General features: G+C 43.1%; 1 protein-coding gene across 1 annotated transcript in view; it reads left to right on the plus strand.

The window, feature by feature from the left end:
• USP40 (ubiquitin specific peptidase 40) overlaps positions 1-10,289 on the plus strand; it is a 667,009-nt gene extending 656,720 nt beyond the window's left edge. Inside the window, exon 32 of the mRNA XM_085646205.1 lies at positions 8,227-10,289. Within this exon, the coding sequence (XP_085502331.1) occupies positions 8,227-8,332 (106 nt within the window). The 3' untranslated portion in view covers positions 8,333-10,289. The remainder of the gene's footprint in view (positions 1-8,226) is intronic.
• The last annotated feature ends 1,945 nt before the right edge of the window (positions 10,290-12,234 follow it).

Raw genomic sequence — 12,234 nt, forward strand, 5'->3', positions numbered from 1 at the left:
CCATCTTTACCTATTTGCAGTGCCATAGATTGCGAAATGATCAATATTCAACAGAAGGTGTTGATGGCCAGAAACTTAGGGAGAATTTATTTTGATCCAATTATCATTAATTTTTGCCTATGCCTGTTTTTTCACTTCACATCACCTTGAGAGTCCATGCAAGTTTTGGAAAAGCTAGCTCAACTCATCCCAGTAGGCACAAATTGCCCAAGTAATTCTAGTTCCTGGGCCTTTAGGATATGTTGGCAGACAGGCCGATCAAATTCAGTCAGGACTTCTACCTTCTCATCATTAACAGAGGCCAGATGCTGAACCACACACCTGCCTGCCTGTACTTTTCTACCTGGTTGCTTCAGACTGCAGTTTGGTTTCTTAAGCCATTCCACAAGACTGTCAAATAATCCTGTATGCTACCAGAATTATCTTCACTACCAAAACTTATGCCTTAAAATGTCAATTATTGATATTGAAAAAAAACTCCTCGACCCACTCATTCTATTGAATGAGTGCCTGCCTTGTGTCTTACATCTGCTCAAGTCGAGACTGACATATTCTTCATTGAGACCTGTATTGGCATCTGTCTCCAGATACCTTCAGTCTCCGGGCACACCGTCTTTGTCCTCTGCAATAGTTGCTAAAGCATTTATGAAGGGACTGGTCAAGATGGTTTCCCTCTACTCAACCTCCCATTTGGGAGAAAAACACTGCCTCAGGAGCTGTCATGAGTAGACTCTTTGAACAATCCATAAAGATTCAGTTTTAGGCACCTTTAACCAAGTTTCAAAGAACAAGATTACCTTTACTTCCAATCTACATTTTATCCCAAAGATGACATTGGTGTTCCATTTCAAAGAAAAGATTCACCTCCGGGCTGCTTAAAGTCTTAAATGGCTAGAACAAAAGATTTAATTCAGATCGGTACAGCTATTTGTTTACTTTGGGCCACTCCAGCAAAGGTTGCCCCATAGCTAAGCAAGGCTATCTCCAATGGATCTCAATCACCTTGTGCATCAGGTTTTGCCCTAGCAAAGTGGATTGCCCTTTGACATACAAAGTGAGGGCTCAATCCATCGGGGGCATGGCAGCACCAACTACACATTTCACTGTAGTGCCTCAACTAGACATTTGCCCAGGCTGCAAATGGAATATAACTCATACCTTCACAAAAACATTATTGCTTCTATATTCCGTCCATTTCAGAAACAGCTTTTTGTCCGCTGGTCCTATGAAATCTTTTTTTATTACTGTCTTACACTTTATACCTGTCAATAAAGTCGATCTAAAAATATCCAGTGCGAAGAAGAAAACCTCATTTGCTTGTAGCTACAGTATCACATCATGAATCCTTTTATGGATTAACATGCTTTGCATTATTCCGCCATTTAGTGGTTGAGTCTGGAATTGTCTGTTTCCTATTTTTGTTTTTTCTGTGGGGCGTTGTCGACCACCATTTGGTGCTAGGTTCATCCCTTGGAAGTTCATGTGCGTGGTAGCCATCTTCAGATTCTTTTTTCCACCATTGGGTCTGGAAGCAAGGGGAGACGCTCCCAAAATCCCTGAAAATATCTAGGAATCTAAGTGGAAAAGCCATCGTTCATCGATTGAGAAGAACGCGGAGAACGAGAGACCTTCGGACACCTTTCCCCTTTAAGGGATCACGACGACGCAGATGGACTTAAATAAGTTAAGGTAGGGGCCATGGAAAATACCCTTTCAAGTTTTGCCTGAATTGCCATCACAAATTTGTACAACACGATCCACACAATGTCTGTAACCTCTGCCTGCTGAGGAATCACAACGATAAGGACTGCGAGGCCTTCTCGGTATTCGTGTTGAAGACTCTCAAGGCCCGTCAAAAGTGAAGACCATCACAGAGCAATGCTCATTGGTCAGAAACAACAGGTATTGCTGAGAGACTTGGGCCTCTCAAGTGAGGAAGACGAACAGCAGGTGACCGCAGAATCAACACACTGAGGGTCGGACGTCGAGATCTTCGAAGGGGACGCCAAGAGGAAACGTACTGCAAAAATGATGGCGAAGGACATATAGGAGAAAACATACAAGGTAATAAAAACCCCATATCTATAGGATACAAAGGGCCTCAAAAAAAAGTTGCAAAAGGCATCCCAGGCATAGAATAAAATGGTTGCCAAATGTCAGCGCGGCCGAAAGAATCCCATGGATCCCACTCCAGGGATACTGACTAGGGAAGAATGTCGAAATTGACGAAGACGGGTTCCGGACTAGATGCCACGAAGGACAAAACCATACCTTCGGAGGCAGAATCCACCACACCCAAAAAGAGGATCTCCCCAGCTTCAGGCACCGAAAGGGCCCTCAAGGTGGAGCAGAAAAGACGCCTGGGGACAGAAATGGCGGCACTCCTTTAACCAAAGGAGGAGTTCTAGACACTAAAGGAATTAAGAATTCTTGCAAAACCCTTCGCTACCGCAGAGACGGAAGATAAAGAGGATCACCTCAAAGCTCTGGCAACTCCGAACCTCACGAGGAGGATGTCGAGAAGGAATTCTATATTCCAGAAGAGGTGGAAGCCACAGGAACTTTCGAGGGAGAGTGGAACAACCTTGTCACGGAAAGCCCTGAAGAAGAGGTCTGTAGCTATCCCTCGAAGGCTTTGTCACCAGATGATGTAGACTTCTACAACAGCCTCATCAAGAGAGAAGCTAATTCCTTTCTCCTCCTCTAAAGGGACCCGAAGGTGACTCATGTTTCCTCCTAGAAATATTAGCACCATCCACGAAAGGTACACAATATCTTTCAATGCTGCCAAACATTCTGGACCAGGGCAAGGAAGCTTGCAAGGAGCGTGCCTCAGCAAAAGGAGTAACCCCAAGGGTTGAGAAAAAATACAAACACTCCACTAGGGACCTTAAATGCATTTAAGGGAACACAGTGGCTGGCTCCATCAGTGTTACCACAGCAAGGAGGAGGAGCAACGCTCATTTCTCTACTGGTCCACCTCCAGAGAAAGATGGAAAAAGAGGCAGCAACACAATGGCGCATTGCGAACTCTAATGCCCTCCTCAATAGGTATGGCTACCAACAACGGGACAACATTGAGGAACTAATGAATAAGCTCCCAGAGGAAGATGAAAATAGAGGAAAATCCATCCTACAGGAGGGAAGAAACATAGCTAACACCTGCCTGAAGTCAGCTCTAGACGCAGCCGATACGGCCAGCAGACAAATCTGCTCAAGCACAACACTAAGAAGGCATGCCTGGCTCAGAATTTCAGGCTTCAAACAAAGTATAAACTTCCATAATCAATAACCCCCTTCACAAGAGGCGGCTTGTTTGGAAGTGCGGTGGATGAATCCCTACAACAAATAAAACAAGTACAGTGAAATGGCCAGGGCTATGGGGTCTCTGCAACAGCGGGGCGCCTTCAAAAGAGGAGCATTTAAGCTCAGAAGACCCACAGGAAGAGGGGTCTTCTCAACAGGGCAACAAGATCAACAAACAGTGCAACGGACAGCATTAGAACCTGCAGTACGCATACCAATCCTGGCAGCAGCAACCAAAACAGCCCTCTCGTGGTAGAGGAAGAGCCTGGGGGCAACTCTCAAGGGGGGAGGAGCAAACTTCAAGTAACTTGCCTACAAAGGTAGACCCTTCAGTCACTACAGACAGTTGGATTTTAAATGTGGTACACCACTGCTATTGTATAGAACTAACAAAAACAACCACCATATCCACAAAGGAAAAAGAGGTTCCATCGAACAGAAGTTTTACAATTAAGGTAAAAAATAAAGGAACGCCTCCAAAATCAAACAGTAGAGAAGGAACCAGCAAGGGAAACTACTCACCTTAGTTCTTGGTACCAAAGCAAGATCTCACACTAAGACCTACCTTAGATCTCAGATTCATAAGCAAATTCATTCATACGTAGCATTTCAAGATGTCAACACTACAGGAAATAATCCCACAACTACAAAAATGGGATTTCATGGAAACAATAGACCTAAAGGATGCCTATCTGTGCATCTCCATGAACCGAGCACACAGGAGATACCTAGAGTTCATTGACGAGGACAATCACTGCCAATTCAAGGTCTTGCCCTTCGGAATAAAATCAACACCAAGAGCTTTCACAAAGTGCCTAGCAGCATCCTTAAGAAGGAGAGAAGTCCACGTCTATCCCTATCTAGACGACATGCTGGTGAAGACAAGTTCAAGACAAAGATGTTACACACACATTGATCAGGTGATCACAACACTGGAAGGATTGGGATTTTCCATAAACCACAAGAATTCCTCAAAAAGACTGGAACTAGAAAAACCTTCCACGGAGCAAGATTAAACTTCAAGAGTTCACAGGCATACCTGACCCAAAAGGATACCAGCTATCAAACAGTAGACTTGCCTCTACCAGAAGGGACAGTCTCTTACAGTGAGGACAGCCATAAAACTCAAGGGCATGATAGCATTGTGTACTCCCCTCATTACCCATGCACGTCTACACATGCGCCCGCTACAGAAATGGCTGTGCAACAGTTGGTCACAAACCACAAGTAGTTGGAAGGATCTCGTGGTTGTAACAGAAAGGGTTCAGATGGTGATACAGTGGTGGCCATCTAAGAACATAACACTGCGCAGACCTTTCAAATCACCAACTCCCTCAGTGACCATCACAACAGATGCGTCCCACAAGGGTTGAGGAGCACATTCAGGAAACCTGAGGGGACGGGGTCGATGGAACGATGCAGACGCCATAAAACTTATCCTCTTCCTAGAGATGATGACTGTGTCCCTGGCACTAAAGGCATTCTGAGCCCACATAGGAGGGAAGACAGTATTGCTCCATACGGACAATACCACGATAATGTTTTACCTCAACAAACCGGGAGGAACAAAATAATTTACCCGAAGCAAGCTAGCTCAGGAAATATGGAAATGGCCATTTCAAGGAGAATTACCCTGCAGGCAATTCACCTGCCAGGAAAGGACAACTAACAAGCAGATCAGCTCAACAGGCAGAAAAGCAGCTCACTCAAATGGGAGATAAAGCAAAAGAGCCTGCAGAGGGTCTTCAGCCTCTGGGGTACTCCAGAAATAGACCTATCCGCAACAGTGGAGAACAACAAATACCAATTCTTTGCCTCCAGGTCTCAACTCCACCTATTAAAAAGAAATGACCTGTCGCTAAACTGGTCAGGGACATTTGCATATGCTTTTCCTCCAATTCCTCTGCTACAAATGGTCCTGGAAAAAAGTCAGACAACCTGGAACAAACCTAATTCTCATAGCCGCTCAATGGGCAAGGCAAACCTGGTACTCAAGCCTACTCAAACTGTCCAAGGGACAGATTATCAGATTCAAGGCAGAGAAGGACCTTCTCACAATGTAGAGGGGTCAAATATTTCACCCAGAACCAGCTACAGTACATAGATTTCAGACATTTTAACGTATCGCAAAAAACAATGGAGATACTTGAGGTAAGAAAACAAACCACAAGACAATGCGTCGCAGCTAAGTGGAAACGGTACATCATATGATGTATGGAGAACAATACCCTAAATTCAATAGCCACACAGGAAACCATGTTCATTTATCTTACACACATGCTAGATAGCAAGATCAACTACTCAAGCCTCAAGGTGTATTGAAGACAATCTATTGCCGCAATTTTATATATCCTGAATGTTTACATTTGTGTTTCATTTTTCTTATTTAATATTGTGTTCATTGAATAACTCTTTTTGTGTGTTATTGCATCTGTATTTTAGTTTGTATTTCGTTGAGTATTTTTAATATAATTTTTATAAAAAACGTGTATTTTTTTAGAAAGTGTATTGTGTTTTGGTCATATGTTAGTTTATATATAAAACACTATTAGTCGTTGACAATAAAAAGATGATTTTTAATTCTATTGCTATATGGTACACTGGCTCTTATTAAAAGTTTTTCTAATGTTTTTGGTTCTATATCAATTAGCCTAGTGGCTGATATTTGTATCAATTCTGATTGCCTAGGAATATACTCTTCACTGTGTTTGTTGCCCTGTCCTAGGAATTGACCTAAATATTTTACAGGGGGTCCTTGTTATTTTCAAAGCGATTGTAGACTACACCAGGGCAGATTCATGTAAACGTTTTTTCACATCACCAGTCATCAAAAGATTCCTGGAAGGTTCCAAAAGGATTGCACCCCCAAGGAAGGCTCTAGCCCCGATGTGGAGCTTAAACACAGGATTAACACCGCTATTAAATGATACTGTTCAAACCCATGAACAAAGCGGAACTCGATACATCACGATAAAGACTGCATTCTTAATAGCTAGAACATCTCTACGGATAGTAAGTGAACTACAGGCATTAACTATTGAGGAACCATACATGCACATCCTCAAGGACTAGGTTATCCTAAGGACCAACCCTCAATTCCTACCTAGGGTCGTAAGCAAATTCCACATAAATCGAAGCATTCAGCTAGCTGCTTTCTTCAAAAACCCACAGACATGACTAAACAGAAGCCTTCATACCCTGGATGTAAGAAGGCCTTTACTATACTATCTACAGGAGACAAGACAATTTCGTAATGGGAATCAATTGTACTTCTCACTCCAAGTCCAACAAAGAAACACCTGTGACAACGGGGACAATTGCACGTTGGATTGTAGAACCAATTCAGGTATGCTATTCCTCAGCAGGATAAACCATAAACTCCCGGCCCAAAGCCTACTCAACAAGGAAAAAAGGACAATCCTGGCCTGCATGGCCAATGTGCCAATAGACACTATGTGCAGCGGCGACATGGGCAGCTCCTCACACTTTCACCAAACATTACTGCATGGATATACAGATTACAAAGGAAGCTACGGTGGGACGAAAGGTACTTCAACACCTGTTCACAAGGTCTTCCTCCTCTTACCACAACCACCCCAAGGAGAGGGAAACCGCTACATAATCTACTGCACAGCATGTGAATCCAGAAAAGGATTCATGCTGCAAAAAGAAATGGTTACTAACCAGTAGGAGTAGTTTTCCAGCTTGAAGAGTTTACTGGATTCACATGTGACCCACCCACCTCCCCTCCGAGGAGGAATGCAAACAAGGTGGAAGAAAAGATCACTTAAATGAAAAACAAAGAGCTAAAGAGAAGAAAATTTAAGACATACCCTATTTTACCAAGGAAGCAAAAGTGGAAAAAAGTATCCGAAGATGGCTCCCGCGCACAGGACCTTCCTAGGCGCCGCCGGACATCACACAAGGGATGGACATAGCACCAAACGGTGGTCGACAACGCTACACAGAAAAAAAAGGAAACCGAGACCTTTCCGGACCCAACAACTTGAAGGCGGAATAATGCACACTATTTGAATCTAGAAAACTCTTCAAGCTGCAAAACTACTCCTACTGGTAAGTAGCCATTTCGCTCCCTAGCGTTGGTTGTACTTCCTAGATTCCCGAATTGGCCCAAACTACTCATTTTCTGAGGCTTTGTTATTCTTGTCTTCTTTTTCTGTATACGCTTTGAAAAAAAAGTGTAGGTGAGCCTTTAGGAGAAGAGTGAAGCTATGTGTCTCTGCACCTCACTGGCCAGGGCTCGAGTCCAAAGTAGATAGACTACCAGGGGCGAACCTTCGGGGGAGGGGTTTGTGGTGTTACACCCTCCTAATTAATGTATTCTGTAGTAAATAGTTTGGTGCAGGTGCTTTCAGTCGGGTATGGTGAGAGATGTCTGTTGAATTTTGTCTAGGATTTTTACATGCACAAAGTCTAAAAGACACACACACTCTCCTCTATGTTTTGAAGTTCTTAAAAAATGTTGGTTATTTTACAAAATATTTTGTTTTAAGTACCGCTAACAATCCACACTGTTCTCCCTTTTACCTGCCCCGTGAGCCCCCCTCATGCCTTGCTTCTCATATAATCTATTTTAACAAGATATGCCTGTTGGAAAATCTAAAGTTCACCCACCCCCAAATCTTACTGTCCAAGCTAAGCCCCTCTTGACTACCTACATTTATATGACTATAAGTACCCTGCTATTCAAAAAATGATTACTGATGGCCCACAGCCTGACAATGAGAAATAATGTATGCATGGGTATCTTTGAAAGATACTAAAGCTAGCGGTCTGTAGATACATGTAAGTAACCCTTTCTTTTATGGTAACCTTCATCTTGGATGGACGAGTTTAGTCTAAAGTTTCAGACTCAAAATAAACCTATTAAACATGGCTGTTAATCTATTTCTATTTCAGCTGCACAGGTAATCATGCTCAGAAAGGAGAGACTGATGGCAAGAAGGGAGCCAGGGCCCGGAAACCAGAAGTGGCCCTTTCAATTAACGTGGGAGTGTTTCGATAGCATTGAGCTATGGGCCAGCCAAGCCAACACATGCAGACTGGACGAAAGAGGGAATTTCTCTTGTGGATCCAAATTGAGAGGGGTTTTGCTTTGAATCCAGCTAATAACCCCCACACCCTGCCTACCTCGACACCAGGAGAATGTGGTAACAGCACTAAATACCCCCTCCGAAGGGCTTCAAGGCTAATGTCAACACAGGCACTTTATCTGTGAGCTTATGAACTCGACCTCACAGATGTCCTCTGCATTTATTTTTGTAAAATGTAACATTTTGTTGTTTTTTAATACTAATTATCATGATGCATTGATGCAATCCAGTGGGGTTTGTGGGAACAGAGTGATGGATAATCGGCCAAACATGAAATCTGAAGCGACTTATTGAATTTCTGTATACACTTTCAGTCTTCTGTCATCAAGTAAGTAGCACTGCCTTTTGCATCCCTCCACTGTACCCATCATAAGGATCACCATTCATGGTAGGAAACCGTGAGATAGACATTTCACATTGGCTATTTTTGAGGTTCTGTACTGCTCAGTGCAAGGAGCCTTTAATCTCTTGACCAATCTGAGCAATTCACTATGCACAGCAGACTTTCAGGCTTTAGAAGGTGGGTTTTTAGATGTATTCAGAACATAAAACAGCCTGTAGCGTACACAAAGCACGCATTCAGATAATTTCCTATTGATTCATTCAGAACAATACCTTTAATCCGGTGAACATGAGGAATTGCATCTGTGACGTGCAAGATCCCTTGCCTAATGGGCCCCCTGAATTTAGATGAAAGTCCCTTTGCAGAAGTAAATGTAGTGGTAGAAACTTTGTACATTTTGAAATGCAACCATCTTGTTCCTGGTGTGTTTTGCCCTCTTTAGAGTAGTACATTTAGGAAAGAGTTTCCATTACTCTTGATGGAGCCCATTTGCACGTATAAGCTTGAAGTTTATTTTCACAACTGTAACCAGTTGACATGTCCAAATAGCGGCTTGTTATACCTCTAAATGTATGAGGAATCTTCTATACACATGTATACATGAAGGCCTCTAAAACATTTGCAAGCATAGGAGGAGTTCCACTTCCCGCATTAACTTTAGGGTGAAGCATACCTTCATGTATATTCAGCACTCTTTTGCACACCTATAAATCTGTGCTGGCAGAACAGACTACCATGGTGCTCTTCACATTTCTGCTTTTCAAATCTCTGCTTTTCACTTTGTGCCTCTGGGAAAGACTCTGTCCTTAACCTCAATATCTTCAAGAAAGGACTCCATACATTCCTCTTTTGCTGATTAACGAACTTAATGTCCCAATTAAAAGTTTCAGTTGTTCTTTCCATATCTCAGAAGAAGTTTTCTTCGGTACAGTTAATGCCTCCTGGAAACTGTTCTTTATTTCATGTGGTGTGTCCTTTGATGGCACCTCAATTTCCTTGTATTTCAACGGTTTTTCTTCATTTCCTCCTGTGTATTCGTTGCCATCCAGTTTCCTGCAAAGAGATTTTTTACTCCCTTAATTGTGTATAGAAAGTCTCCTTAGGCGCTTGCTCCTCGTGGGACAAGAATAACCATTTCCTTTACACCTCATAGGAAGAAATTCTCAGTTCTCATCCTGTGTCCTCAAAAGAGCTCTTCAGCTCCCTACTTTGTTCTTGTGAGAGATTCCTTTGCTACCTCTTTCTTTCAGGATGGTTTCTTTAAATCCCTCAGTGTCTTCTTGGAAGGGTATTTCACCTCCCTTTGTTTCTCCGAACACCACTGACTTCTTTGAGTGCCTTAGTCAACCTAAACTGGTGATTGCATATTTTTCAAGTGTCAAATCAATACTGTTTAGATCTGCTTTGTATAAAACACTGCACTGTAAAAATTTAAATGAATCGTAACGGTTGATGGGCGTGTGGCCTCAAATTTGCCACGGACCTTGGTGCTGTGCTGTGCTTCCAATAAAGTTTCCTTTGGTCCATGTCTGTGGTTCGTGTCTTTTTGGGGAAGGAGGATGGTGGACATAGAGTTCTCTCTTAGAGTAAGATGTCATGCCGTGTATAGCGGCTGCAGTGCCACTGGCATGACATCAATAAAGTTTGGGATAGATATTGTTGTGTAGGATACAAGACACCCTTTGCTAAAAACCCATCAAGTCCTTTTGTTTGAGAGGTTTAAAGTAATCATAAATCAAGTCAATTCATTTGGAAGCAGTGAAAGTGGCATGCTCTGCCCTTCATTAATCAGTTAGAGCTACTGTTTCACTGTTGTGCATGGATCTATGTACGGATGCTGAGAGTAACAATACAGTGAACACACCAAATGATCAGAAGTTCTAAATTGGGTATTTTAACTATCACCTTTGCAGACAAAGCAGTTCTAAATATTGCATGTGCTTATAGGCATGCATATAGCCATAAACCTGCCAATCTGTTTCTATCTTTATCTATTCACGCCAGAGTGCAGGAACTGGGGCGGGCGGCGTAGTGGTCCTCTTCCAGGGGATACTCATCAATAGTCATAAGCACTGAGTTATCCCCACCCATGTGCGGGACCCCGGAGCATATACAACAATACATATATATGTCTATGTTTAGAACCACAAGTACATCGTACTATCCAAACATACATATATACATACATAAACACAAATATGCAGCTTATTATATATCCAATAGGCTAAGACGCCAAATTACATGTATTTCTATAGTGTGAAAATAATCACATGCAAATACTGTAATAGAGAACATGCACTGCAATAGTGATCCACAACAACCTTTTATTTTCAGAAAAGAAAACAGGTAATAGCAGGCAATTAGCCCACAGGCTACATAGATAAATAACATCACTGTATAGAAAAAACTGGCACCATTCCTTTAAGGCTTCCAAGAACCTGGACACCGTGCCTTTAAGACCTCCAGGAGTCCCCTGCTCCCATCATGCACCGCAGGTGACCGGTCAATTCTTTTTTCCGGCTCCTTCTGTGAGGATCCTGGAGCTTGAGCTAGTCAGTTATTTACTTTTCTAGTCAGAAAAATTGGTTTCTAACAACTTTATTCGACGTTTTCTGCTGCCGGGATTGTTTTCCTGTAGTTTTCTGACAACTTTAGTTATTTTTTGGTCAGAAATGCCAGCTTTATTCTGCAAGTGCCCTTCCTGTGGTAAGAAGATGGCTAAATCTGACCCTCACTCTATGTGCATTGTGTGCTTGCCATCCTCACACAACCCAGAGGTTTCTTATCATTGTCAACAATTTTCTAAAAGAACTCTGCGAGACAGAGAGAACATCAGGCTTCTTGCCTCGTTGGAGAGAGGAAAACATAAAAGTGGCCTAGAGAGTAATCCTACCTCTAAGAAGCCCTCCTCTCAGGAAAAACAGAAGAAGCGGCGAGGATCTGCCTCTCCAGCCTTCAAAAGTAAGACCATTCCTGAGTGCTCGCCGTTGGCGTCGAGATCAGCGTCGGAACAACAGGTGAGACTCTCCTCAACGTCAAGGGACAGATCGCAGTCGACACGAAGAGAATATCCGTTGACGAAAAGTAAAGCGACGTAGAAGCATACTACTTTGGGCTCGAAGTTTGGTTATGACAGACCTAAGTCGTCTACGTCAAGATACCGGTCGAGGTCTCCACCTCCTTCCCGAAGGTAGTCGTCGAGAGGATCGACGACAAGATCACCCTCACGGACCCACAGGTGGTCGTCGTCGAGGGCACGGTCACCGTTGAAGAAGTCAACGTCGAAGACGCAGCATGTACACCGGCGGTCTACGTCGAGAACACCTTCACGATCGACGTCGAAGAGACCGTCGAGAGCATCGCCACAACGGCGTGAATCCTTAAGTGGATCTCCGCAGTCGACGTCGATGGTGGCACATTTTGTGTCGTCGCCGAGACATCGCTCAACGTCGAGAGACCAAAATCCGGCCA

The sequence above is a fragment of the Triturus cristatus genome, chromosome 3_1 (assembly GCF_964204655.1).
Source record: "Triturus cristatus chromosome 3_1, aTriCri1.1, whole genome shotgun sequence".
NCBI classification, from domain to species: Eukaryota; Metazoa; Chordata; class Amphibia; order Caudata; family Salamandridae; genus Triturus; species Triturus cristatus.